The sequence below is a fragment of the Mesocricetus auratus genome, unplaced genomic scaffold (assembly GCF_017639785.1).
Source record: "Mesocricetus auratus isolate SY011 unplaced genomic scaffold, BCM_Maur_2.0 Super-Scaffold_100172, whole genome shotgun sequence".
Classification (NCBI taxonomy): Eukaryota; Metazoa; Chordata; class Mammalia; order Rodentia; family Cricetidae; genus Mesocricetus; species Mesocricetus auratus.
Window position 1 is genome coordinate 27469 of NW_024429253.1, and position 27616 is coordinate 55084.

Sequence of the window (27616 nt, forward strand, 5' to 3'; positions counted from 1 at the left end):
GAACAGCTGTTGTGTAACAAGTCTCCTCTGAGGTTAAAACATTCCGTCCTGCAGGGCAGCGCCTAAAGTAGGGAGCTAAATAACCAAAACCAATAGCTTCAGAAACTCCCTGAAACTGACCAGACTCACTAGGCCCCTCCCTGACAGGGTAAGCAGAGCCTCCCTGCAAAGCTCTCATAACAAGAAGAGCTGCCGGAGAGACTAGAGCAACTGAGGTGTCTGGAAGGGACACTCTCCATGCAACCTTACTGAGCTGTCTGCAGGCTGAGCAGTGTGTCCGGGGCCCAGCTTTGTGAGCTGTCACCCATGCAGCAGAGGGCTTTGGTGATGCAGCTGTCTGTGAGTCATTTCTTCTCCTGTAAGCAACCCCTCACCCATATTCTTGTAAGTAACCCCAATAAAACTCATTGGTTCACCAAGCTGGACTTTGGTGATATCCCTACTTGGATCTGTCCTGGGTTCCCTAACTGGGGTGAGTAGGTGTGTGTTGCATCTCCCCATTTTGTGAAAGGTTTTGGCACACAACAGCTAACCCAACTAGCTATGAGACTGGACCAATGAATGCCCTGTTCTGAGCCCAGTTCCTGCCTGAACTTTCAGAGGGAATACTACCATGCTGTTTTGAATTCCCAAGCCCTTGTCAGTCCTACTTCTACACTCCACAGTCCCTGCCCCTGTTTCCCACATTCTGCTCGGTAGGGAGCTTGGATCAAGTGTCCAGGTTCAGACCTTGGGGTGAATGGATAGGGAGTGACGTAGGAGCAGGGGTCCATGCCCTCTGAGCATCTTAGCTCAGCTTAGCCCCATTTCATTCTGTATGGCTCCTCTCTCTGTGAGCCTGAACATTTTCCTCCCCCCGGAGGAGAAAAACAAAAAACAATCATCTGGTCCCAGGATCCCAGACCTGAGACAAGTCTGGGGAAGGGGAATTCCTGGATACAGTCCCCAGAGATGTACTTCGGGTGGTGGAGTCTCCTTCCTCTGGGCAGGAAAATCCTGCTCTGTTGCCCGTGTCCACAGTTTAGCAATTGGAGGAAGATCGGATTGGACACTAGAATGCACGGCCTGGCTTCATCTGTAGTCACCAGCTGTTTTCTTTATCCTCTTAGAGGAGTTGTGTTCCAGGCTTCAGCTTCCAGACTTTTCTTTCAAATGGGCATAGGTTGGGGGATGACACACACAGAGGCAAGCGTCAGGTAACCGTGGGCGCCCAATAAAGTCTTTTTTTTTTAAATCAACACATACATTTATCTAATTGATTTAATTGGTATCATAGTGGCACTGCTGGGCAAAGGCGACAGCAAGGTGACAGCCTCTGTTGGCACTTGATCTTCACAAACAGCTCTGTCACAAACTTCTCACTGAGTTGTGACATTGACTCTTCTGGTGACAGGAGAGAGGGCGGTCCCGTTGTGCATTTTCTGCGTCCTCCAGTAGAGGGGCGGCGGCGGGCTAGGCGTCCAGCGAAACAGTTGCTTTGATGCCCCGGGCGCGCGCGACCGCGGGGAGGGGCGCAGGAGGCGGGCCGCCGGCGGGGCGGGGTGTGTCCGGCCGCGCGGTCCCTCCGCCCCTGGGTCCCATCGCCACACGCCGCCGAAACTCTGGACCAGGCGCGCTTTCCTCCCCGTCGTCCCTCGCCTTGGCCGGAGTCGGGTACACACCATGTCGGTCGCGGTCAGCAACAGGTTCCAAGGTAGGCGCCTGCTGTCCAGCGCTGTCCCGCGCCCGGCGTCCCCCGGTCGTCACCTGTGCGCGCGGCGCGGCACGCGCGGGAACTCGGAGGGGGCGCGTGGCCCGGGAGGTCGCCTCGCTTCCCCGCTGCCTCTTTGTCTCCCGCAGGAGGGAAGGCGTTCGGCTTGCTCAAAGCTCAGCAGGAGAGGCGGCTGGAGGAGATCAACCGGGTAAGCCGCGCCACCGCGGGCGACAGCGTACAGGTTCCTTGCGCCCCACTGTGCCTCTCCATCCCCTCCAGACAAAAATCAGTCCTTTCCTCCCCCATCCCTGGCCTTCCCCAGTTGCATTTCTGCCCCCTGCCGTGTGGCCTCGACTCCAGGTAAGTCCACTCCACCCCTTAGCTCTCTGCCTTGCGGTCTCCGGATGCAAGTAGTAACACTCTGACGAGGGAGGTGGGGCTGGTGAAAGAGTCCGGTGCCGGCGGGCAGAGGCTTCCCGGGAGTCCGCTGGGAACCACCGAAGGCTTTTGGCGCCAGGAGGGACCCCTGGGCCAGTGCTGTCTCTATGGACCACGGAACTTAACACTGGGGGTTGGCTGGCAGATCCTGGCGTTTCCCTGTCGCCTCCCACCTCCAACACAGCTCTTTTCCACCAGCTTTTAGAAAAGTTGCCCGAGGGACTGCCTTTTTTTTATTTTTTTTAAACCGGTCCAGGGAAGTTGTAGAAAGAAATCCTTCCGCTGCTGCCAGACACACAATAGCAGCTCCGTAGTTTGCTACTGAGCTTGTAGATCCCAGGAGATAAAGAAAGGTGTCAGGGCCTCCTGGATTGGCAAAGCACCGAGGTGGCACTGTCTGTGGCTTTACGGTTCCCAGAATCAGGGTTCAGACATGATGTCTACAGTAAGGGTTTCTCACCTCCCGCAGGTTCACATTGTGAGCTCAGTAAGGCTTGGAGCCGAGCTGGTCGTGATCTGGGGGTCTGGCTCTAGAGAGACATCCCACTGGGGTATAGAGTTCTCTCTCTCTCTCTCTCTCTCTCTCTCTCTCTCTCTCTCTCTCTCTCTCTCTCTCCTCTCTCTCCCTCCCTCTCTCCCTCTCCCTCTCTCTCTCTCTCTCCCTCTCTCCCTCTCTCCCTCTCTCTCTCTCTCTGTACTGGAGACTAAACTCAGGACCTTCTCCATGCTAGGCAAGCACACTACCTTTGAGTGAGTTATCAATACATAGGGGGCAAAGGGAACCGACTGACACAGGCTAGGCATTTCCCCTTATTTTCCCTTTGGTCTTGGTGTACCCAAGGGGACAAGCAAGGTTCCTCCCTGGTGGGGAGCTGGGTCAGCACACTGGAGGTCATTGGAGATGTGGGGGCTGTGATCCCTTGAAGTGTTTCCTCCCTATCCCTGTCTTCATTTCCATACACAGCCTATACCTAGATAGGCATCTCTTCCCACCAAGCAGCTCCAGGAGTCCCTGGAAGGCTCTGGACTCTCTTATACTACCCTTCCCATGCTCCTCAGCGCTTGTCTTAAAGCATGGCTTCAGGGGTTGTGCACATCTGGCTGGGCTCCTGGTGGGCCTGCTGGGCTTCTGGAAGGCCCCTCAGCACCACCTCAGCCTTGGCTGCTTTTGCTTTCTGGACAGGAACCTGGGACCATGACCTCAGACAGCCCCCTGGGCCACTTGGTTAGGCAGGTTTTGTGCTAGCTGACTCCACCCATAGCCAACAGAGACAGCTGGAGATGGGCATCAGCTGACCTCCGTTAGAGGAGTCAAAAGTGCTAAGACCGTGGGGCTTTCTGTACTGACACCACCCTTGGGGATACAGACGGAAGCTTGGGGGGTGGGGTGGGATGGGAAGGTGGCTCATAAGGGGGAGGGCCTGTGGCTGGGGGGGGCAGCAGATTGTTGGACCATACTGGCCCTGCAGAGTGGTCTAGTAGAAGCTGTGATCTAACTATTTCAGGACTTCAAATACCTGGGGAGGGCAGGCATCTGAGCCATCCCACACAGGAGTGATGGCATAGCTTGCAACCTAATGTCTCTTTGCTGCAGGATGCCGTTTTGAGGTCTTCCACAGGAGCTTTGGCACTATGGGGCTGTAGTATAATCCAGAGTGTGGGTTCCTAGGGGGTCATGCTAGATGGTTGAGTTTCTCCTGCGTTACAATAGGCCTAGGTGACTACACTGTAGTCAGAGCCAGGAGGCAGACTGCCAGGCACTGGCTCTGTGAGTTCAGCAAGCTGCTTCACCCCACTGAGCCTCCCTTGCCAGCAAGAGATAATAGTAGTGATTTTTTTTTTCAGCCAGATGATGTGTGTGAAATGCACAGCATTGGCTGTTGTGAGCATCACCATTAGTTTGTGTGACGTCTTCAGGTATGGGGAGCAGGCATGGAGGTATGCCAGGGAGGTACCAGCTGCTCTCTTCCCGACAGTGGGAGCAGTGGGCCCACTCCTTTTGAACCCCTGCAACAGGAGATGGACAGACTCAACAGTTTTGGGTGTCTCTGCTTGAGGGTCCCATTCTGGTTGGCCCATGGCCATGGTTGCAATGAAGTCCTCAGAATAGAATATTCCAGAGAGCCGTGTTGACAGTCAGACCGTCTTCTGTTGGAGAACACCTTCACTGCCCACTGGAGTGGGGATTCTGGAATGCTGAGCTGGGCTGAACTGAGCAGTGCCTGCTGTTCCCATCTAAGCAAGAAACCATACAGGCACCACTTCGTGACTCACGACACGGGGGTTGTGTGACCATGGGCACCACCAGCTGCTGTCTGGGGCAGAGCCCAGCTCTAGGGAGATTCTCTGGACCAATACTCCAGTTTCCCTTAGGGCTTTTCCCCATCCCTGGAGTGAGTGGCATTTTGTGTTCAGCAAGGTGGCTCAGTCTTAGCAATTGTTATCATAAGGGAGACAAGAGTCAAAGTCTAACACTCTGGTGGGGTCAGAGAATACTGAGGGGGAGAAGAGGCAGGGAGTGACACAGAATGCAGCTTTTTAGTTTTTTCCTTAAAAATTATTGTTGTCTGGTGGTGGTGACACACACCTTTAATCTCAGCACTCAGGAAGAAGAGGCAGGTGGATCTCTGTGAGTTCAAGGCCAGCCTGGTCTACAGAAGTGAGTTCCAGGATAGCCAGGGCTACACAGGGAAACCCTGTCTTGAATAAAAACAATAACAAAAATATTTTTAAAATTCCTTTAGCTTATTAGTGTATCTGTGTGTGCAGCAGACACCACAGGCTGAGTGTATGTGTGTGTGCAGCAAACGCCAATTGCAGGCTGTGTCTGAAGGCCAAAGAACAATTCACAGGAGTTGATTTTCCCCTTCTACCATGTGGGTCCCGGGGATTGAACTCAGGTGATGAGGGTTAGCAGCAAATACCTTTACCCATTGAACTATCTCAAGAGCCACATTTTGGTTTCTGCTATCATTTTCTGGTTCCTTGGAGTGTGCTGGTGCTGCACCAGGCTTGTTGAATACTCACTCTTAACACTGTACGGTGTAGGCGCTATCATTCCCTTTTTTTTTTTTTGGTTTTACGAGACAGGGTTTCTCTGTATTGTTTTGGAGGCTGTCAGTCCTGGCCTCGAACCCACAGAGATCCGCCTATCATTCCCATTTTATGACTACCGGGTTCAGAGAAGTTAATTGCCTGAGATTAAACAGCCACAATTTAGCCGGAGGTGGTGGTGTGTGCCTGTCATGAAATCAACTAGGTAGGTTATGAGTCCCAGGTCAGCCTGGGTTACAGAGGGAGACCCTGCCTCAAACAAAACCAACCCAGCCACAGTGGAACTCAGATTATATATTTGCCTCGGCTCTGAGCTTCAGTGACCCCTTTTGCGGATACCCAGCCCCCTTCCACTCTGTGGGTGTGTACATGTCAGCACTACTGGAGCAAGCTGGACCAGGCAAGGGCCTCCTACTCCCTCCACATAGCTGGCATTCCCCACGCCCTGATGGCATGGTAGGTGACCCCAGGCCAGCCAGGCCCAGCCTTATATGGCAGTGGGAGAAATTTCCTCTGTCTTCCCAAAGGGACCTAGAGAAGCTATGGGGCTGGGCTGGCTACCCCTTGAGTGCCTGTGCACTGGGGATGATCTGGGGGGGGGGGCGCTTCAGTTTCAGTCTGTGATTGGCCAGGATCTTTGAACACATGAGGATGTGAGTTCGGTGATGAACATCCCTCTGGGGCACGGATGATGACCCCGTCTTGGAGATAAGGAAATGTAGGGCCCAGCCTGGTGAAGTCACCTGCCCAGGTCACTCAGCCAAGGAAGGGGCTCAGATGAAGTCTGTCTGACTCTAGACATCATCCGGGGCCTGCTCTGATCCCAGTCCACCAGGTGGCTACTGCTCTGAGGTGCCACAGGCCTCCCTTGCTTGTGTAGGATGAGGATCTCTGGTTGCTGTCCCCATGTCTCTGCCCTCTTGGGTCAGATGAATGACACCGTATTCCCTGTCCCCTTTAGGTGCCTACTGGTTATCTCAGTGCTTGCTTGCCACCCAGGAAGGAAGCTGGGAGGGTGCAGGCTGGGGCACGGGGATCTCTGTTCAGAGTGACTGTCTCCTCTCCTGCCTGCCTGCTCTCCCAGCCACATGGGGCCTCTGAGACTTGACCCAGGAGACTGTGCAGGTGTGTCTTTTCCTGTGTCTCTGGCAGTACCGCTCTGTCCTTGCCCGCTGGCATTGAGGGCAGCCGTCTCTCTTGCTCTTGCCTTAATATATTATAAAGGAGATGGTGATAAGGGTCACATGAGCCTCTGGGGATTCAGTGTCCCCTGCAGGTCTGACCAGTTGTGACCTTGCTGTGGCCATGTCACAGGCAGCTGGAGATGGAATTTCTGTGAGGTGTGCTTTATGTGCGTGGTCACTGGGGTGTTTTTCTTTAGCTGCCTGACTATTGGCAAGAACACGGTGTCCGGATAAGTCCCCAGAAGGGCTCTGGGGAATGTGAGCCTGCTGTCTTTGTGGGTGTTTGTTACAGGTTCCTGCTGCTCAACAGGTGCCAGGCTGGGCGTTTGTGGCCTGACCCTTTGAGAGCCTGTGGGCTGTGTCAGAGGCCACAGGATCCCGGCATGGTTGCTGCCTGTCCTTGGCACTTGCAGGGCATCAGCCACTAACTCGTTGGCTGGCTCCTAGGATTGTGATGTCATCTCACCTTTTCTTTTTGTAATGCTGCTGAGGATCGAACCCAGAGCCTCCTGCATTTGAGATGACGCTCTGTGTCTTCAGCCCCCATGCAGCTGATATGTAAAGACGACTTGGGAGGGCCAGGAACAAGGGGCCTTGAACATGCTAAAATGTTTGGGAAAGGAGTTGAATCAGAACCTTGGACTTGCCAGGCTTTGGTGCTTTTGAGTTTTTTGTCGCTTTGTTTCTGTTTTAATTTTGAGACAGGGTCTCGTATTACCCAGGATAGCCTGAGACTCACTTTGTACCTGAGAGACTTGAGCTTCTAATCCGACCATCTTTACCTCGGAGTGCTGAGGTTACAGGTGTGCTCCACCACACCCAGCTGGTGTTAAATTCTTGCTCATGGACCTAACCCCTCCAGTCTCTGGGCCTTTGGGATGGGGCTAGGGTGGAGGGAGAGATACTTCCTTGTTTATCTCAGGTTGTTGGCCAAGACAGCCAAGAGCCCCGGTGGCTGCCAGCATTGTTCGCTGGGGCTGGGATGGGGGCGCAGCCCTGTATCAAGTCTTGTAAGCCAGGAGTTTGAGAACTAAGAGATGCTTGCCTTTGAGGAAGGGTGACCAAAGGGGCCAGCCTCCTCTGGAGGTCGTCTTGTATGGGTGGGCCCTCTCTCTTTCTGGGTGTGGCTGGGGAAATGGGTGATGACTGACACATGACAGTAAGGCTAGCTTTATATATGTCATCTTCCACCAGATGGAGTTCCTTTAATCCTTATAGCAGCCGTGAAGGTCTGTCACTGTGGCCTCAAATTTTATAAAGGAGGCAATTGAGGCCCAGTTGTGGCAAAGTAAGTCAGGGCCACAGAGCACTGGTAGATGGGGGACCTGGGACAGCGCCCAGGCAACTCGGCTCACCCACCCCTTCCTTGTCTTAACCAATGTTCTGAACCTGGAGTCCCTCCGTTATGACTTTGGGGAGCTTGGTCCCTGGGGGCCTCAGTTTCCCCAGTTATTGGCCAAGGAGCACAATCCAGATGCCTTGAGTCCCTCCTGGGTTCTTCTGCTAGGCGATACTTCAATCTGCCGGCTTCCCAAGCCTCCCGGGAAGTTTTAGGCCACTCTAGCACATCCTGTTTGCCACCTCATATTTTAGCTTCTTGTGTTTCCTGAAAAGTTTATCTTTGGGACAATAGGTTGGATTGGGAAAGAAGATGGGGGTTGCGTCAGCCACTGGGACAGGACCTCCAACTCCTAAGAGCTTTGGAGGTATCTTCCCTGAATGACCTGTTGTCTCGGAAAAGATGACACCCCACCCATCCCTACCCCACCCTTGTAGTATTTCTTTTCCCTGAAATTTGTGGCCTGGCCACCACCTGCTTGTTTGGGGCAAGGAGGAAGCTGGGATGGCCTAGGGATGTAGGCCGGGTGGGGGTGCAGCTCTTTTGTAATCCTGAACTAGTTCAGTGGCCCTGCCCAGTTTCTCTTCCCATCTGTACCTAGAAGGGGGAATGAGACATCTGCAGCCCCCAGGTCAGACAAGGTTAGGGATGATTTTCAGCTGACAATTAGACACAGAACGTGTTAAATTCCTAGCAAGCCTTCAATATTGACTGGTGTCAGGCAGTCACTGGCCACACTAGGTCCCTCGCCAAGCCTAGAGGGCAGCTAGGATCTTCTTACTCTTCTGACGAGGAGACTGAGACTCAGATGAAGACACGAACTTTCACACAGTGGCTGCGTGAATTACATCCGGACACTCTGACCCCAGTTCATCCCTTGTCCGTTATTTTGCTTTTCTTCTAAATGTCAAGGCTGGCTGTTATCTCTCTCCATAGCCTGGATTCAAGGTCCATCTCAAGGGTACCTGCGTCTGAGCACAGCTTCCCCTGGAGGGGGGATGTCGGGAAGTTCGGGGAAGGGAACCAGAACTGTGCTTGAGCAAGAACTAAGAATCCCAAGCCCGGAACTACCGTGAAAGCTATCTCCTTAGCCTTTGACTTCCCACCTGCCTCCTGCACGCCTGTCTCCTCTGCCCCCAGCTAAGGACACAGCTGTCCCTACCCAGGGCTACCTACCCACACATGAATCGGTCAGCTGCTTTCCCCACTCTGGTCACTCTGGTGGCTCAAGCATTTGTCACTGTTGGCTCCAAAGGAGGCTGTGGATCCATTCCCAGAGTCCACTCCAGTATCTGTCACACACAGCCACAGTTTTGGGAAACTGCTTATTTCCCCCAGGAATCTGGAGGAAACAGTGGGACAAATGGCAGGTTTCTGCATTCTGTAAACAGTTGTTGACCCAATGAATGCCTGCTCTAGGCTGGCCACTGCAGGGCGCTGGGCATCTCTGTGTTGCTTTTCTCATGGCTGGGACAAAATATCTGACAAAGCCAGCTTCAGGAAGGGAGGGTTTATGTTGCCTAACAGTTTTAAGGGACACCCACCCCCGCGGGAAGGCATGCCACAGGACTGCAAAGTGGCTGGTGGGTTGCATCTGCAGGCAGGAAACGCTCAGCTTGCTGCCTCCTTCCCCCATTTTATTTAGTCTAGGGCTCTAGGTTACCCCGGGGACTGCTCACATTCAGGGTGGGATCGTCCTTTCTCTGCTCTCCCTCTCAGGAAACACCTTCACAGACGTTCCTTCTGAGGTGTGTTTCCATGGCGACTTCAGGTTCAGTCAAAGCTGAAAGCTGACCAGCCAGCATCAGAGGGCACAGGCTGCCAGACGCGTCCTGGGACCCACCTCCCCGTGCCGACTTCCAAGTATGCCTTCTGCTCTTCAGCTGTGGACGAGCACAAAGGCCAGGCTGCCTGGTCTTGGAGCTCAGTCCCAGCTCAGGCATTTGCTAGTGATGAGACTGGGGGAGTTCCTCTTCTCGGGGTCTCTGCTCACCCACTCTTTCCCAAACGCTTAACTGAGCACCAGCTCTGCAGACCCCGTGTTCTCACAAGGGCAGCTGGGCAATGGGCAGTGTCTGAAGAAAGCAGCAGCGGCAGAAACTGTGTAGGGACCGTTCGTTCCATGGGACGGAAGAGTCAGGGCACGGTCACGTGGATTGGAAGCAGAGGCAGACTTGTGGACAGGCTGGGTCATGTTAAAGTAGGTGGCTTGTGGGAGAGCCTTGATGATCCAGGTCTTTACTTGAGGGGGAAGCATCTTGCCGATGTGTGGAGGAAGTTCACTCTGGAGGGGGACAGAGCCGGGGCAAAGGTCCTGGGGTGGGAGTGAGCTCAACAAACAGGAGGTAGTGTGGAAAATCGGCTCAGATTGTGGAGGTGGTTGAGACAGGGTTTTTTTTGTGTGTGTGTGTGTATATTTGGCTGGCCTCAAACTCATGGAGATCCACCTGCCTCTGCCTCCCAAGTGCTGGGATTAAAGGTGTGCACCACCACACGTGGCAGAGGGGGAACACATTAATTGGATAATATGCAAGATGGAGATATGTGCTTTTAAAAATGGTGTTCTCTGCCTAAAGGAGATCATCAAAACACACCCCACCCCTGCCACGTCGTCTGAGTGCAATCTGAAAGCCCAGTGAGAGGGAGCCACTGTTAGCCTCTTCTGCAGAGTGTACCTGGCCCTTGCTCCCAGCCCTGCCTGACTGTCTTGTCTGAGGGGGTGGAGGGCAGAACTCCTGCCTGCCTGCCACATAGTGTGGGAGCGGGGGCAGGCCCTCTGGGTTTCTCCACATAGTGTGGGAGCGGGGGCAGGCCCTCTGGGTCTCTCCCCTGAGGTGCCACGTGCTGGTCCTCGTGTGTGTGTGTGTGTGTGTGTGTGTGTGTGTGTGTGTGTGAGAGAGAGAGAGAGAGAGAGAGAGAGAGAGAGAGAGAGAAGGAAGGAGGGAGGGAGGGAGGGAGGGAGGGAGGGAGGGAGGGAGAGAGAGAGAGAGAGAGAGAGAGAAGGAGGGAGGGAGGGACGAAGAGAGAGAGAGAGAGAGAGAGAGAGGGAGGGAGGGAGGGAGGAAGAGAGAGAGAGAGACAGAGAGAGAGAGAGGGAGGAAGGGAGGGAGGGAGGGAGAGGAGAGGAGAGAGAGAGAGATTTGAGACAGGGTCTCACTGTATATCTCCGCTGGGCTTGGAACTCTATGTAGATCAGTCTGGCCTCGAACTCATAGCAGCTCACTTACTTGCCTCCGAAGTGCTGGGATTAAAAGCATGCACCACCACCTCCCCACCCACCTTATGTTTGAGACAGGCTCTTACTGAACCAGAGCTCATCAGTCTGGTCAGATGAGCCCTCCGGCTGGTGAGCCCAGGGATCCTCCTGTGTCTGTGTCTACCTCCCCAGCACTCGGGTTACGGATGAGTAACTGCTATGCCTGGGTTTTACCGGGTGCTGGGGACTGAACTCAGGCCCTCAGGCTTGTGTGGCAAGCACTTCACTGAGGTCTCTTCAGCCCCTTCCTTGTGCTTTTGTGTAGCTCCACCCCATAGGGCTTTCCAGGCGTTGGTGATGCAGACAAGACACAGAGACACAGTGAGTTAGAAGAGGCTTAAGCAGTCGCCATGTTACAATTCAGAACTGATTGGCTGCTGTACTCATGGTAACTGTCCGTGGCCATTGTTTAAGAGGCCTTTACTTGGCAAAGGAGAGAGTTGGCAGACCTAATTAGGGTCTCTCCCCCTTTTTAATGCCGTTCGTCTTCATTACCCCGGAGTCTAAAAGCCACTGACCTAACCTGTCCCTACGTGGGCAGATGAGGGATCAGGACCCTGAGAGTTACTTCGTTTGCTGGGGTCACCAACAAGAGTGAGTTGTCCCACTTTTGGTATGGTAATGGGGGAGCTTGGCAAAGAGCTATGAGAGGGGGCCTGGAGGAAAAACCACTCTCCATGCAGCCAGCAGGAAGGGGACAGTCCTGGCTCCTTAGGGAGAAGGCTCCATCTCCAGCTAGGTGGGAGCTGCCAGGAGCCAGCTGGGTCCTGGGACTGGGCCGAGCATCCCTCCCATACTGCCTCGGTGCTACGTGGGCTAGACATCTTGTGTAACCCCTCTGGTTGAGCTCCGGCCTGTGGAATCAGAGCGTGAGTGGCTGGGGAGCCACATGCGGGTGGCTGTCCTCTCCCGTCAGCACACTGGGGTGAGCATAGGGATCCGAGCTGCAGGAGGTCCCGCAGAGGCCACTTAGGTGCTGTCATCTCTGTCTGCCGGGTTCACAATAGACCGTAGGGTGGGTGAGCTCTCCTTCGCCAGACATCGTTTAGTGGGAAAAATGACATCTGGAATTTAGAAACATATTGGCACATTTAATCTGAGTGTCACTAGGTGTGTGAGTACATACAAGTGTATGTACAAGTGTGCACGTGTGTGTAGGGGTCAGAGGTCAACCTTGCTCTGGAGTCGATCCTCCAGAGCCGGCTACTTTGGGATTCGGCTAGGCTGTCTGGCCAGCAAGCCCCCAGAGCTCCTCCCACCTGTACTTTAGAAGTGCTGGGAATTACAGGCACATGCTCTCTGACCTGGCTTGGGACTCGGTACTGGGGGTGGAACTCCAGTCTCCATGTGTGTGTCAAGCACTTTACCAGCTGAACCTTCTCTCTAGCCCCTCAAGCCCCCTGCATGCCTGAGTGCAGTACAGTACAAGTGCATTCAGGCTGTGGTCCCTCAGGAAACACCCAGTGAATCAATGAATGAAAGGATAAGTGGCGGTGTGGTCCACAGGAAACAGGGCTCAGTCTAAACACATGGACGGGAACATGCCTGCTGTGTCCAGATACCTAGCTTGATACAAGCTGGGCAAATGTGTACTAAGATATCTTGATACCGCCCCTGCCCTTTCAGGTGCAAGCACTTATAGGTAGCATAATTTTTGGTGTTGCTTTTTAAAAAGTTGTATGTATGTATGTATGTATGTATGTATGTATGTATGTATGTATGTGCACCACGTGCATGCAGTACTTATGAAGGCCAGAAGAGGGCATCAGATTGACTAGAACTGGTTGTGCACTGCCATGTGGGTACTGGAAACTGAACCCTGGATCCTCTGCAAGGGAAGCCAGTACACTCAGATGCTGAACCATTTCTCCAGCTCTTTATTGTTTTAGGTCAGACTCTTGATACATAGCCCAGGTTAGCCTTGAACATGCCATCCTCTTGTCTCAGCCTCCCAAGAGCTGGGATAGCTTTTTGCTTTAAGAAGAGAGACTGGGGGCTGGAGAGATGGCTCAGCTGTTAAGAACACTGACTGCTCTTACAGAGGACCTGGGTTCAAATCCAAGCACCCACATGACAATTTAAAACTGTCTGTAACTCAGGTTCCAGGGTATCTAACACCTCCATACTAATGCACAGAAAGTAAAGTTAAATAAATAAATGAGAGACCAGATGTGAAAAATGAAATGCCTGCACTCCACATCTCTCAATGCTGTGGTTAAAGGCGGCTCAAATACTCATGGTGGAGCTCGGCAGGGTTTCTTACTGAGTGCGCATCAGTTTCCTCAGTTGTAAAAGAGACCTCCTGAGGCTGCTGGGAGGTCTGGAGAGCCAGTGTGCCTGAGCACCCCTGAAGGCAACTGCCCACAGTACCCATCCAGCTGTGAAAGGAATGTTTGTCTTTTGTAGCTTCTGAAGGGAAGCAAATCACACCAGGGATTAACCCTCATTTCATAGGGGAGGGTGGAGGAAAGGGTAACTTTAGTCAGTGAACTCAAGCCATTCATTGCTTCCATGTCATCCTGCAGACGCAAGGACTAGTTCAGCCTTGTTGCTCACCTGAGGGGGAAAGGTACTGGTCCGGTGAACACACAGAGGTCACTTGGTAGCTGTCTCAGGAGTGCACAGCTTCCCAGATCCTGGGAGCTTGATGTCCCGGGGATAGCATAGGGGACCCTGAAGGTCCCCTAGAGTAGAACCCCTGGTAAGCCCCACCCCCAAGCTGCAGAGAACACTTCCTTGGTAGGGTGACTGTGGATCTGCCTTGAGGATTCACAGGAGGCTGGGGTGAACCCTGCGTGGCTTGCTTATAGGTGACCTTTGCCCCCAACCCTGGCTCAGCACTGTGGTCTCACCTCTGTAGGAGTTCCTCTGTGACCAGAAGTACAGCGATGAAGAGAACCTGCCAGAAAAGCTTGCAGCCTTCAAAGGTGAGCCCAACTGCCCCCGGAAGAACTGCCTGCTCCCTCAGCCCACAGCACGCAGGGCTCCGTGGCCCCACAGGACTGGGATTCATCCAGAATGCCGCACTTCCCATCAGGCTTTGAGATGGGTCCCCCACGAGGCAGGGGCAGGCCTCTCCTTCCTCTGCCTTCCTCTGGGGACCCCTGGCTGCAGGCCTGCTCTGGCCTTGCCCTCTGTCCGCCCAGCCCCGTGGCTTCTCAGTGTGGCTCAGGTTGGCTCCTCTCCTCCCATCCAGGCCCTGCGCACTCCCAGGACCCCAGCACACAATCTCCCCTTTGTGAGCTGTCCTTGCATCTCCCCCTCCCTGGCTGAGCCTCTCAGGAGCCCCTGTGGAGAATAGACATTTGTGTTGCTACAGTGGGGCAGGGGGGCAGAGTTTCTGCCCATTGAATCCCAACAGCACAGCATGAAAGGAAAACAGGGCTCAGGAGCCTGCGCGGGGAGAGGGGCAGTATAAAGGTTCCTCTGTTCGGGGCTCTGGTGCTTGGTCCTCTGCCAGTGGCTCGAAAGGAGAGGAGCCTGGGCACACAAGGAATGGGCAGACCCACCTTTCCTGCCTCTGGGGTGCACTTGGGGGATGGGAACCCTGAGCTCTACAGAGGATATCCAGGAGGTCCTTCCCTCTCCCAAGTGTTTGCAGTTTGGGCATCCTTCCCATCCCAAGGCCAAGTACCTGCCAATGTGCCTTGCCTGCCTGTCTGGCTCACAGCGCAGTTGTCTTGGCCAGGACCTAAATGGCAGTAAAATTAATGGTGGCTGGCAGGTGCTGAATGTCAACCCATGGAAAGCCCTGTTCAACAACAGACAACGCGCTTAGCTGACCCCTCCCCATCTATTAGGCAGATGGTGAAACTGTTCATTTACAGACCAACAAACTCAGGCTTGGGGAGGTAGGATTATTGGCAGAGGGCCACATAGCTCACTTAGGGCCGAGCTGAGATTTCAACCCTTGTCAGTCAGTCTGTCTCTAGAGCCCCAGATCTCAACTGATGTATCATGGAGTGGGGAGCAGAGCAGGCCTGCAGGACAGGTATACACAGGACGCAGGGGCCCATTCCTCATTGCGGAGGGTTCTAGGAAGGAAAACAGGATCTTGGGGTCTGAAGTCATATCTTCATTGGGAGGTCAGGCTGGATGTGTTGAGCAGGGAGTCCTAGGGAAGTATAGTTTAGCTGGAAAGGGAAAGACCCAAAGGTCCTCAAGCCATTCATTGGCAGTGGAGTGAGGTCCTGAGGAGGGGCCCAAGCAAGCCTGGACACTCCTGTTGAGGGGCTGGCTCGGGGCAGGGGCAGGGCGCCTTTCATTCTGGTTTCCCTGTGGTGCAGAATAGACCACGAGGGTCTGCTCTGCTGAGGTAGGGGTGACATGTCCAAAGCTACACAAGAACTTGCTGACACACTCCCCTGGTTAGAAGACATCAAACTGGCTCACACCACCTTCCTTGCTGGGCTCCCTAAACCTTTGACTTGGGAGTTGCTATCGCAAGGCCAGCCGGCTTTGGGTCCCACACTTGCATCTCTGAACTGGGGTGGGCCCTGGAGCCTTCTCTCAGTTTCAGAGCCTGGCTTTTTGTACTACCTGCTCATCAGCACCTCCTGGGATACTTGGAGGCACCCCAAGGCCTGCCCCACTACCATCCCTCCCTACACCTCTAGGTCCAAGTCTCCAAGGGCACAATTTGTTTCCCTTTGCAACCTACTCTGAGGAAGCTGCCTTCTTCCTTAGGGTCAGCATGGCCCATTTCTGCCTTTCCCTCAGGGTGCCTGTAAGTCAATGGTGCAAGCAGGAATATTGTAGATTCTGGTTCTTTTAGAAAGAATTCTGTCCAGTAATGGTGAGATGGCTCAGCAGACAGAAGCATTGGCCACACCCCCCCCCACACACACCTGAGTTCAATCCTTTGAACCCATGGAAAGAGGGAAGAGAAGTGACGTCTCAAAGTGGTTCACTGATCTCCACATACATGCATGCCCAGACGCACACATCATACACATGCAAACACACACACACACACACACACAAAATTCAACCAAGAGATGTAGACAGTTTAAACAGAACTTGATTCATCAAGACGGAGCAAAGCAAACATTCCAAAGAGAGATTGGAGTGGGCTTTTGCTTTGTAGAATACAAAGAAGTTTTTATGAATATTCATGAGGTGGGTGGCATATTCATGGGGAAAGGAAATCCAAATTATAGTAGATCAGATCTTCATTTTAGGGTATTCCCATGAGCGTATTGAAAATCCCACAGGGGAGGGGAGGCTAGTATCAACCCCATGATACAATAGCATGTAGTATATATATGAATAATATAATATATTTTACAAGTAATATAAAGTAATGTAATGGCATTTGATCTTTTGAGGATGCAGATCCTGTGTGTGCGTGCGCGCGTGCGTGTGTCTCTGGGTGCCCTTGTACATCAAGAACAGCCAAGCTGGATCCCCTAGCATATTTAGCCACAAAGGAAGACTGTGACCATCAGGAGAGATGGCTACCAACGTGCACTATAGTTGCCTCATAGCTGATTCTTTTTTTTTTAAGATTTATTTATTTGTTTGTTTGTTTATTATTTATACAGCATTCCTCCCGCATGTATGCATGCAGGCCAGCAGAGGGCACCAGATCTCATTACAGATGGCTGTGAGCCACCATATGGGTGCTGGGAATTGAACTCAGGACCTCTGTTGAGCCATCTCTCCAGCCCCATCATAGCTGACTCTTGCCTACCTGGTATCAGGAGAAGTTTTTTGTCTTCCAAAGACAAGAACTAAGATGACAGGACTCCTTGGCTGGGGAGGGTGTCAAGGGCTCCCCAAGGATGTAGTCAGCTCTAGGGAGTCACTGGGCTCTGCAGGGAGAGCTGTGGCCTCCAAACTAACGGCAGCTTTTGCTTGTGATTTCCAGAGAAATACATGGAGTTTGACCTGAACAATGAAGGCGAGATTGGTGAGTGAAACCTTGGTGTTGAGGCTTGAGATCCAAAGAGCCTTGCTGGTGTGGTGAGGGGCACGGGGTGAGACTGAAGAACACCCTAATATGTCCCTAATGGGACCAATGCTCTGGCCACCCTGTCACTAGCAGCAGCAGGGGACACAGGGCAATACTGAATTCTTTTCAGAGACTTTCACTGAGGCGGGGGGGGGGGGCACTGGGGTCTTGATTAACTCAGCAAAAAAAGAATTTCGGAATGAGTTGTTATATGTGTATGTGTGTGGGGGGGGGAGACACAAGTTAACCGGAGTCGATTCTCTGCTACCACATAGGTTCTGGGGATTGGGATCAGACAGGTTGTCAGGCCTGGTGGCAGGTACTTTCGCCTACTTAGCCATCATGCTGGCTATGGCTCCTCTCTTAACTTCCTTTCTCCCTCCCTCCTTCATTTTTTTAAACTTATCTTTTATTTTTCGACATGGTTTTGCTATGTAGTTATGGCTGACCTGCAATCGCAGATCCACTGTCAGTAGAAGGGTCTCCCACTATCCCTGACGCCGCCTCCTTCTCTTAATGGTCATGACTGAATCCATGTTAAAACTTTTTAGTAAATTCCAAATTCACTTCATTAAAAAAATAAGGGGCAGGGAGCTGGAGGGATAACAGTGACTAAAGGCACTGATCGCCCCCCCAGACAGCCAGGGTTCATTTCCCAGAAGTCCCCTGGTGTCTCACCATAACTCTAGTTCCGAAGGATCTATCACTCTCTTCTGGCCTCTGAGGGCACAACACACACAGTGCACATAAAACAAACAAACAAACAAACAAACACTCATATACATAAAAATAAATATGGCTGGAATGATGTCTCTGCAGCTGCAGAGGACCTGCGTTTGATTCCCAGCACCCATATAAGGTGGCTTACAGACAACTGTTAACTCCAGCTCCAGGGAGTCTTGCACCTTCTGGTGGCCTCTGTGGGCACTGTACTCATGTGCACACACACACATACACGTAATTTCTTAAAACAATAAAAAAATAGAAAGTAGTGGAAGGAGTAGTTTTCTTAAGAGAAAGTTACACAAGACAGAAGCTTCCAAGAGAGGAAGGAGTAGCTTAACAATAGTTATTTATATGATTTTGGTGATCTTTGAGATTACTTTATTCAAAGGGTATAATAAATATCTAAGTTTAAAAGATTAAGTAAAAAATCTGAAGGATTTGTCTTGTCCTAAGTGAGGTTTTATAGGGGCTAAAAAGATAGGAGTGTAGGTCACAAAGGTCAATGAATTCTGACCATCACAGGTCACTAGGAGGTCAAGATGTGTTCCGACTGTAAACAGAGCTTGTGATCTTGTCTGGGAGGTTTTTCTCAGAACAGACAACAGGGTGTGCTGGTAAAGTTAACCTCAGGGGTCACACACATTCCGACGGTGAGCACGACTGGCCTGCTGTTCTGTGTGTCTGATAGGAATCTCTCAGGGACTGGAATACTGCCTCTATTCAGGAAGTCTTCACAACCATGTTCATTTTCTTTTCTTTTTCTTTTTCTTTCTTTCTTTTTTTTTTTTTTTTTTTGTCATTCGGGTTGAAATTCTTGACTCTGCCTGTATGTGACTTCAGGGATGTCCTCAGGGCCAAGGGGCTCCTCTCCTTCCTCAAACCCCTTCATCTTCTATCTTTCTATCCTGCCTCAAGCCCAGCCCACCCTGGTTCCTTCCATGCCTTTTGTTTTGTTTTTTTGTTTTTTTGTTTTTCGAGACAGGGTTTCTCTGTATTGTTTTGGAGGCTGTCCTAGAACTCACTCTGTAGACCAGGCTGGCCTCGAACTCACAGAGATCTGCCTGCCTCTGCCTCCCATCTTTCCATGTCTTGACCTAGCTCTACTACCTGACAATCCTCATGGTGTGCCTCCCTGCTGGGTCCTCCACCTCCCACGCTAGGACCTAGGGCTCCATCCCAGCCAGGCCTGCAGCGTCTGCTTGCCTCCTGGGCCAAGGGACTGCTGCCTCAGTCTCTCCAAGTCTGCTTTGTGCCCGCCGTTGTCCCTTGTCCTGCAGTTGACAGGGGTGTAGACACTGCCTCTCCGCTCCAGCAGAACCCATTGCTTCCCGCCATGGGTTGACAGAGGCACGAAAGTCCAGGCACACATCCTGGTGGGAAACTGTAGTTTGATCTTCACCAGCAGGGCTGGACCATCTCGTCCTGGCTGCTCACCCTCAGTTTGTGGATGAGAAAAGCAGGACTCAGAGAGGTGTGGGCTCAGCCGCGCCTTTGCTGCTGAACAGGTTTTCTGTTGCTCTGTCCCCGCCCAAGGTAGTCCGTTGCGCGAATGGACTCAGATGCATTCAGCCAACTTTTAGAATTTCAGACTTCAGATGAGTGCGTGTGTTTGTTTTTAGGCGGGTCTCTTGGTAGTCCAGGCTGGCCTGTAACTCAGTATGTCTGATCGTTCTCTGTCCCAGTGTGGGGATTACAGGTGTGCACTACCTTGCTCGCTTTATATGGGGTAAGGGATGGATCTAGGGCTACGTGCATAGTAGGCACTCTACCAACTAAGCTGTGTCTTCAGCGGGTTTTGGGGGTTTTCGTTTTTCTGGTCAAGGCTGACCTAGAATTCACTACATAGCTCAGGCTGGCCTCAAGCCATCCTCCTTCCTCAGCCTTCCTGGTACACAGGATGCACTTACAGGCCTGCACTTCCACATTTGGGTTACTCTTTCTGAGTTTAAAAAAGTTTTAATTACATTTATTATTTGCGTGTCGGGGCTGGTCTACTACGGCATGTGTTTGATGGTCAGAGGACAACTTGAGGGAGTCAAGTCCCTCCTTCTACCATGTGGGTTCCAGGGATCAAGCTCAGTGTGTCAGACTTGGCAGCAGACACCTTTACCCATCTTGCTGAGCTATCTTGCCAACCTATTATTTTCTGTTTTAACTGTCATTGATCAGCTCACAGTGACCATCACTCCAGATGGACCTGGTCCCCTCACTGGTTATCTGTAGGGTAAATCTCACCAGTGAAAAAGACACGGTGGGTCAGGGCATTCAGAAGCCCCATGCCACATGTCTTTTGCCAGTTTTAAGTTTGGTGGGCAGTGTGTGCCCTGACCGCTCTTCCACGGAGGAGCCTACCTCAGCCTACCTCAGCCCTGCTTACAGTCCCAGGGTCTGTCCCTGTGAGTCCTGGCTTGCTGATCCATTGTTCACTGTGAGCAATTCCTAGGAGATAGCTTCAGATGTTGGTGAGCTCCCCTGCGGTGGAATGACTTTCTGGTGCCTCCCTTATTTCCTTCTATTTTGTCTTTTGTTTTCCTGCTCTAAGGGCTATTTTGGCTCCCTGTCCTTTCTAACCTCGGGAGAGTCCTCCAACAGCCGAATGGAAGTGGCAGGTGGCAATGGTTTCTGCTGAGCTGTGCCAGAGAAAGTTGGACTTTCAATGCTCAGGGTCAGAATAACTCTCAAGCACCTTGGCTCACCCTAACACAGAGGACCTACTGGGAGAGCATGGAATATATCATGTCTACATAAGCCTAAAAACAATTTCTTCCTTTTTCTTTTTCCTTCAAACCAACTGTGTTGATGGGTCTGTGTGTGTTCAAGTGTGTGAGCACACTTATATACGTGCACCTGTGTGTGGCTGTGTGTAGAATAGAGGTTGGCATCAGGGTCTTTTAAGTTGATTTCCTATTTACTTATTTGTTTGCTTCTTTGTTTTGGACCTGAGGCTTATAGACTTGGCTAGGCTGGAAGTGAGTCTCTGGGATCCTCTTGTCTCTGTCTCCCCATCCCTGGGATCACAGGCTTGTGCCAGTGTGGTGTGCCTGAGTATTTATTAGGGTTCTGTGGCTTTGAACTCAGTTCCTCATGCTTGCACAACTTACTGACTGAGCCGTCTCCCTAGGCCTTCCTCGTTATGTAGCCTAGGTTAGCCTAAAACTTGCAGTGATCCTTCTATCCCAGCCTTCCAGCTGCTGTGGTAACAGACACGTGTCATCCCTCATCCCAGAGAGGTGAAGCAGTCTTCCTCAGGCATCCCAGTCCAAGTCTGACTCTAGAAGTCCAGGTCCCCACCTACTAGCCTTTACTGCCTCCCCAAGGGAATCATCGCTGGCTGCAGCCCTCAGGGAGAGGTGGTCACAGTTAACTGTGTGGTGCAGAAATGGGCCATTCTCTGGCTCTCTGCAGGCCTCAGTGTCCTGTCTCCACTCAATAGATCTGCGTTTCCTCCTGGCAGATCTGATGTCTTTAAAGAGGATGATGGAGAAGCTGGGGGTCCCCAAAACCCACCTGGAGATGAAGAAGATGATCTCAGAGGTGACAGGGGGTGTCAGCGACACCATCTCCTACCGAGACTTTGTGAATATGATGCTGGGCAAACGGTCAGCTGTCCTCAAACTGTGAGTACCTCCTCATCCCATGGGGTCTCAGAGGCAAGGACCTCCTGTGGGGAGAGGCCCCAGGCTTAGGACACTTTCATCATTGTGCTGAGTGAGGAGCAGGAGTTTTCTGAGCCTGTTTTCCTTACCTGGAGAGATTAGTTTGCATTGGGGTGCATGGTAAACCCCAAGACTGGAGGCTTCACGGATGACAAAAATGATGGCAGCACTGCCTGTCTTTTTGTTTTGGTTTGGTTTTTTGAGACAGGATTTCTCTATGTAGTCTTGGCTGTTTCTGGAACTCACTCTTAGACCAGGCTGACCTCGAACTCACAGAGACCCACTTGCCTCTGCCTCCCGAGTGCTGGGAACAAAGGTGTGTGCCACTACTACCTGGCTTTTTTTTTTTTAATTTTTTGAGATGGGATTTTCCCGAGTCTTAACTGTGTACCCCCATGTAACCCTGGTTGGTCAGTTACTCTCTGGGTGGCCCAGGCTTGCCTCAAAAGTCGTGTCAATCCTCCTGCCTCAGCCTCCCAAGTGCTGAAATTATAGGCATGCAGTATCAGACTGGACCTATGGTTACTCACTCCTCCCTCCCTCCCTCCCTCCCTCCCTCCCTCCCTCCCTTCCTCCCTCCCTCCCTCCCTCCCTCCCTTCCTTTTGTATGAGATGCATGAAATCGAATCCAGGGCCTTGTACATGGCAGGAAAATGCTCTAGCCATTTTGCTACACCCTACCCCGATTGTCAACATATTCTGAATCGGTTTCCTCCTTTGTAAAGCATATTCCTACTCTTTTGGTTGTTGTTAGTTGACAGAGTCTGTAATCAGCTCTAGCTGGGTATGGTAGGGCACCTCTGTATTCTTAGCACTAAGGCAGCAGATGCAGGAAGGACAGGAGTTTCAAGGCTATCCTAAGCTACATAGCAAATTTAAGGCCAGCCTGGGTTACCTGAGACCTATCTATCTCAAACCCCTTTCACCATTCCCTCCTGGAAAAAGTCAACTCTAGTTTTAATCCTGACACTGTTCCCTGTTCCCTAATGATCCTGAGCAGGTTATCTTTGGTCCTTGAACTCTGGCTCTTTTCCTTGTATGTGTATGCCTGTGTACATAATGAACCTTAAAAAACCAAAACAAACAAATACAAACAAAGGAGTCATCTGAGGAGTGATTCCCGAGACTGTTTTCTGGCTTTTACACACATGCACACAGTCATTCAAGGCGTTCACCGAGGCCCAAGATGGTCAAGGGACTGGCTTCCGAGCCCATTTTGTATGAACATGTTGTTTGTTTTTCTTTGAGACAGGGCCTCTTGGTGGTCTGGAACTTGCCAAATAGGCTGCCTGGAGAGCGAACCCTAGGGTTCTGCCTGTCTGTCTTTTTTTTTTTCTTTTTTTTTTCTTTTTTCTTTTTTTTTGGTTTTACGAGACAGGGTTTCTCTGTATTGTTTTGGGCCTCGAACTCAAAGAGGTGCTGGGAATAAAGGTGTTCGCCACCACCACCCGGCCTCTGTCTTTTTTTTTTAAATAGCATTTTGTTACACTGGGTTTCTTCTTCTTCTTCTTCTTCTTCTTCTTCTTCTTCTTCTTCTTCTTCTTCTTCTTCTTCTTCTTCTTCCTCCTCCTCCTCCTCCCCCTCCCCCTCTCTCTCCCCCTCCCCCCTCTCTCCCCCTCCCCCCCCCCTCTCTGTTCATTATATACACAGTACCCTGTACTGCACGTATGCCTGCAGGCCAGAATTATAGGCAGGGCTACAAGTTGAGGAGAATTCTGGGGAGAGGAGAGAGAAAGGCGGACAGATGTGATGCTGCTGAAGGAGTAACATGGTGGGTTCCCGGGCAAGCCACAGCCTTGTGGCAATACATAGATTAATAGAAATGGGTTAATAATTAAGACAGAGCTAATAAGAAGCCTAAGCCAAAGTCAAACAGTTAATAAATTAGTATAAGTCTTTGTGTGTTTATTTGGGGCTAATCAACTGCAGGACTAGGCAGAACAGAAACCTCCATCTTCATAGGTTGAAAATGGCAGTCTCCTCTTTTGGGGAGACTGCATTTAGTGTTGGCCTACTGCCTCACTACTGGCCAGTCAGCGTTTTATTCATCAACCAATAAGAGAAACACCCCTCATCAAATCTGCATAGTCTCCTTTAGAGTGGACTGGACTTGTAGCACAGTGGGGAAGGGTTTGGTTTGGTTTGGTTTTGTTGAGGCAGGGTAGGCCGGTCTTTGTTCCTTCATTCCTTCGAGATGGGGCCTCTCTGTTATGTAGCTCTAGCTGGCCTGGAACTCTGTGGAGATCAGACTGGCCTGGAACTTCCAAAGATCCATTTGCCTCTGCCTCACAAGTCCTGGGATTAAAGGCCACCATTGACCAGTCAATGAGGAGTTTTTTAAAGATCTAATGGGATTCTTGAGCTCTGGCCCAACCCATTCTTCTACAAGCAGCTAGGAAAAAGGAGGGCATGGGTCTGGAAGCCAGAGGCCTAGAGGGTTGTCCCTTGTTCACCTGAGCAGTGGAGGAGTTTCTTTGTACCCCATCTTTTTCCTCTGTGAAATAGGACCGCCAGCACCTTCCACATAGCAGCCTGTGTGATCTTTCATGAGGCTCTTCCCGAAATAGCCTTGAGGGAATTTTGCTGAGGACCCTGCAGAGTCAAGGCTGGGGAGATCTCCTCATGAGGGGAAGAGTCTTAACCCTTTGTTTTTGTTTTCTTTTCTTCATCTCTAAACCAGGGTCATGATGTTCGAAGGAAAAGCCAATGAGAGCAGCCCAAAGCCAGCTGGCCCGCCTCCAGAAAGAGACATTGCCAGCCTGCCCTGAGGACCCACTTGGACCTTCCGGGCTGCCGTCCCCCCTTCTGCTCTCCCTGCTTTCTCAATGTGTTGTGATCTGTTGTCTGTGTTTTGTCTTAGCACATGTTACCTGCCTTAATGAAACTGGGGAATCTTGGCCTCAGGGCCCCTCCTCTCTGCTTCCTGCTGCCCTGCCTTCCCTATACGGAAGGGCTGACATCAAACCAAAAACTAGAGAGGGCATGGAGGCTGTGAATCTGAGTCCCATGTCTGAAGAGGGTCTCATCCATCAGTTCATCTTTCTAGGTTTGTTTGTTTTCTGGTTTTAATAGCCATGGGTGTCCTGGCACTCGCTCTGTAGACCAGGCTGGCCTCGAACTCACAGGGACCCACCTGCCTCTGCCTCTCAAGTGCTGGGATTAAAGGCGTGTGCCACCACTGCCCAGCCTCTTTCTAGGCTTCTATGCTAAATTCAGGCTGCAGGTTTGACCCTGGTGGGTCCCTCTCTTCCCCCACTCTCAGAAGATCCTGAGCAGGCACAAAGCTCCAGGGCACGACTTCATGCTTCCAGGGTTCATGAGTGCCTCACAGACACAACTGCTTCCCCTTGGTCCTTGCGACTGTCCTCTTTGACGTGACTCAAGGTGGGGAGGAAAGAGCGACCACCGCAGCGTCCTTCAGAAGAACCAGAAGGGACTTCTGGCTTCACTCTCTCGACCGCACCTTTGCAGACAACCCAGAGGGATGGTGCAGTTCCAATGTCCCTTGCTAGGGCACAGGTGAAGAGAGTGGCTTAGGGAAGCCCCACTCCCAGGGAGGGTGCTGAGGGCGCCCACAGAGGAGCAGTCATGTGATCATGACGAGTCTCAGAGTGGCAAGCTGTCTGGTCATAAAATGGCCCAAATTCGGCTGTTTAGGTTCCTACCCGACTGGTCCTTCCTTCAGTCACCCAGTCAGCAGTTATCTGTCAAGTACCCATCACAAGCTTTAAGTCCTCCTGCTTTGTCTTGACGTGTGCTGTGTCCAACGCACAGCTTCCTTCTCAAGCCACTCAAACCCTGGAGTCTGGGGACTGGACTGAGGTTACTTGGCAGGTTTCAGCTGGGCTAGTCCCCTCATTTCACTTGCTGGCCTACGGGAGTTACGTGCCTTGATGAAAGGTCAGGGGGTTCATCTAGAGATAGGAGAGTATACAATGGAGCCCAGGAGCTCCGGGGAAGGGTGAAGAGGACTATCTCCCAGCCTGACACTCGAGGAAGATGCCATCTCTTGTAAAGACCTTGGGTCAGGCCTCACCCTCCCGAGGGCCTTCGAGTTGGCAGTGGGGTTTGGGTAAGGACCAAGCCTACCTCTGCAGTTTGTCTTCCCCACAGCTTCTTCTTTTTTTTTTTTTTTTTTTTTTGGTTTTTCGAGACAGGGTTTCTCTGTATTGTTTTGGAGGCTGTCCTGGAACTCACTTTGTAGACCAGGCTGGCCTCGAACTCACAGAGATCCGCCTGCCTCTGCCTCCCAAGTGCTGGGATTAAAGGCGTGCGCCACCAACGCCCAGCTTCCCCACAGCTTCTTGACTGGTCCTCAGAGACCGTTTCTAAGAATTCTTGCAGCGAAGTATCAAACTTGGCCCATCTTACTTGAGTGGGGACCCCAGCCTCGACTCTGCCTGTTTTCTGAAATCTTTTACTCTGGGCACTCAGGACAAGACAGTCATTTATCAAACACGTTTACTAAGCACCCCACTATATGCCCTGAGTCCTGAACCCAACAGTGAGATGGACTGACACACGAAATTTATGTCTACTGGGGAGTCACACCCAGTCAGCGACAGTGTGATGTTAGGAAATGGGGGGCAGAGAGTGGCAGCTCAATACCCTGTCGTCCCAGGGATTCCGGCCAGCTCACGGCTTGGCAAGAGTTAGGAGAGCTTAAACCCTAAGTGGAAAGAGATTGGGAACTGATAAGCTAGTGTGGTTTTCCAGTCCCACAGCCCAGTACCCAGGATGCTGATCCCACAACACCTCGAGAATGAAGCAAACAGCATGAAATGGCTAGCTCTGGTTAATCCTCTGGTCCCAACCAGTCCGGCTCAGGAGAGATCTTTTCTTTGCTATGACTGGCTGACTTTCAGCCTTACAGCTGCTTCAGATGTAGTCTAGTTGATGTTTAACCCCAGCATTCCTCCCTGTAAATATAAAATCCTGCCTACCCTCACCTCATCGATTGGCTTTTTTTTTAATTTTAAGATTAGCATGTCTCCCCATTCCTTTTGCCTCATTCTCCAGCTGGATTGGGACCTTGGACTCTACTCAATGTGTCCAACTCTCTGTGACAGGAAGGCAGAACCAGTCAGGTTCAGTGGGTCCACAACTCATGAGGTTACACACCACCTCCATAAAGGAGAGCAAAGGAGTGTGCCTGGACCTCTGCAAGGTACAGGAAGAGGTGCTCTAACTGGGAGGGGACCCTGTGAGTCCCTGGGAAGTCTTAAGAATAACCCTTAGGGGGAGGAGTTTGCATATATTTCAAGCTGTATCTATTGGCTCCAGGGTACTTAACCTGTCTGGTCATGGGCTTAATTTTCTTGGGAAGCTAGCTGTCATCATTCCCGAAAAAGACCAAATCTAACTGGTGTAACCAGCCACATAGGGACAGCCAAGTATGGCTTTGTTCCTGCGACTCGAGACATGTGTCAGGTAGATATGGATGAGTGGTATTATGTGTGTTCGAGTGTATGTATGGGATATCGTCTGCTGCAGATTAAAATAAACTAGATCAACTTACCATTGTCTTTGTGTTTCTCTGGACTCAGTAAATTCAGAAGAGCTAGCGGACACAGGTACCAGTTGAATGAGGGTGTCCCTTTCAGCCAGACAGTTGACTTCACCTGAATAAGCCTACGACCCATGTCTACTTCTTTCTCTTTTTTGGCCCGGGTTGGGGAGGGGGGCGTCTCGACATGATTTCTCTGTGTAGCGGCCCTAGCTGTGCCCCAACTTGCTTTGTGGACCAGGAGGCCTCAAACGCAGAGGTTGCCCGTGCTGGGATTGAAGACATGCGGCCACTACGCCTGGCTCCACTTCTACTTACGTCATTTTATAATGAGAAGAGGCTTGGCGCACATAAACAGCTTGCTGAAAAACAGCACATGAGGGAATGTGTCTTCTGGGGCTGAAAACCTATACATTTATCATTCCAGAAATTGCTTTAACATCAGTTAGTACATCCTGGCTGAGAGTCACTGGATAATTTGGCAACTGCTTTGTGTGGAATTCCCTTATTTCATTAACTAAACAATTGGTTTTTATTCAAACAGGGTCTCATGTAACCCAGGATAGTTAGAGATTGCCATTCGAGGATAACCATGAGTTCCTGGTCCTCTGGCCTCCACCTCCCACGAGCTGAGATGACAGACACGCACCACCATAACTGGCTATTGATTAAGTTACCAAACCCCCAGGTGACTAGAAATTACCTTGAAGGCTAAAGGAGACACTGAAGTTAACGCACAAATTGCGATGTGAAGTAGATATGGCTTTTGCTCTTAAACGATTACCTTGAAAACAATAAGTAAAATATATCT

At 51.4% G+C, this 27616-nt stretch overlaps 1 protein-coding gene and 1 long non-coding RNA gene across 4 annotated transcripts; one reads left to right on the forward strand and one right to left on the reverse strand.

Moving 5' to 3' along the window:
• On the forward strand, nucleotides 1-26816 carry Aif1l (allograft inflammatory factor 1 like). Of its 3 annotated transcripts, none has more exons than XM_040736888.1 (6): nucleotides 1459-1693; nucleotides 1840-1901; nucleotides 13825-13891; nucleotides 16834-16875; nucleotides 21098-21260; nucleotides 23980-26816. In XM_040736888.1, exons 1-6 carry the CDS (start codon nucleotides 1663-1665, stop codon nucleotides 24065-24067), a joined length of 453 nt encoding a protein of 150 aa, XP_040592822.1. In that variant the 5' UTR covers nucleotides 1459-1662; the 3' UTR covers nucleotides 24068-26816. The 3 variants fall into 3 exon arrangements, with proteins under 3 accessions (XP_040592824.1, XP_040592822.1, XP_040592825.1); XM_040736891.1 differs by lacking the exon at nucleotides 1459-1693 and adding an exon at nucleotides 9428-9571 and having other exon boundaries at nucleotides 1868-1901; XM_040736890.1 differs by lacking the exons at nucleotides 1459-1693; nucleotides 1840-1901 and adding an exon at nucleotides 1-339.
• Nucleotides 11291-14199, reverse strand: LOC110339614. The gene is made up of 2 exons (XR_002381662.2): nucleotides 13817-14199; nucleotides 11291-12028 (listed from the first exon to the last, which is right to left on the reverse strand). It is a non-coding gene; the product is annotated as an uncharacterized LOC110339614 (long non-coding RNA).
• Nucleotides 26817-27616: the final 800 nt, after the last annotated feature.

What these genes read in the sequence shown, in the direction of transcription:
- Aif1l (XM_040736888.1), top strand. Translation starts at nt 1,663, where the DNA reads ATGTCGGTCGCGGTCAGCAACAGGTTCCAAG. An exon ending in AAAGCTTGCAGCCTTCAAAG is followed by an intron (nt 13,892 to 16,833) that starts GTGAGCCCAACT and finishes TGTGATTTCCAG; the next exon opens with AGAAATACATGGAGTTTGAC. An exon ending in GAACAATGAAGGCGAGATTG is followed by an intron (nt 16,876 to 21,097) that starts GTGAGTGAAACC and finishes TCCTCCTGGCAG; the next exon opens with ATCTGATGTCTTTAAAGAGG.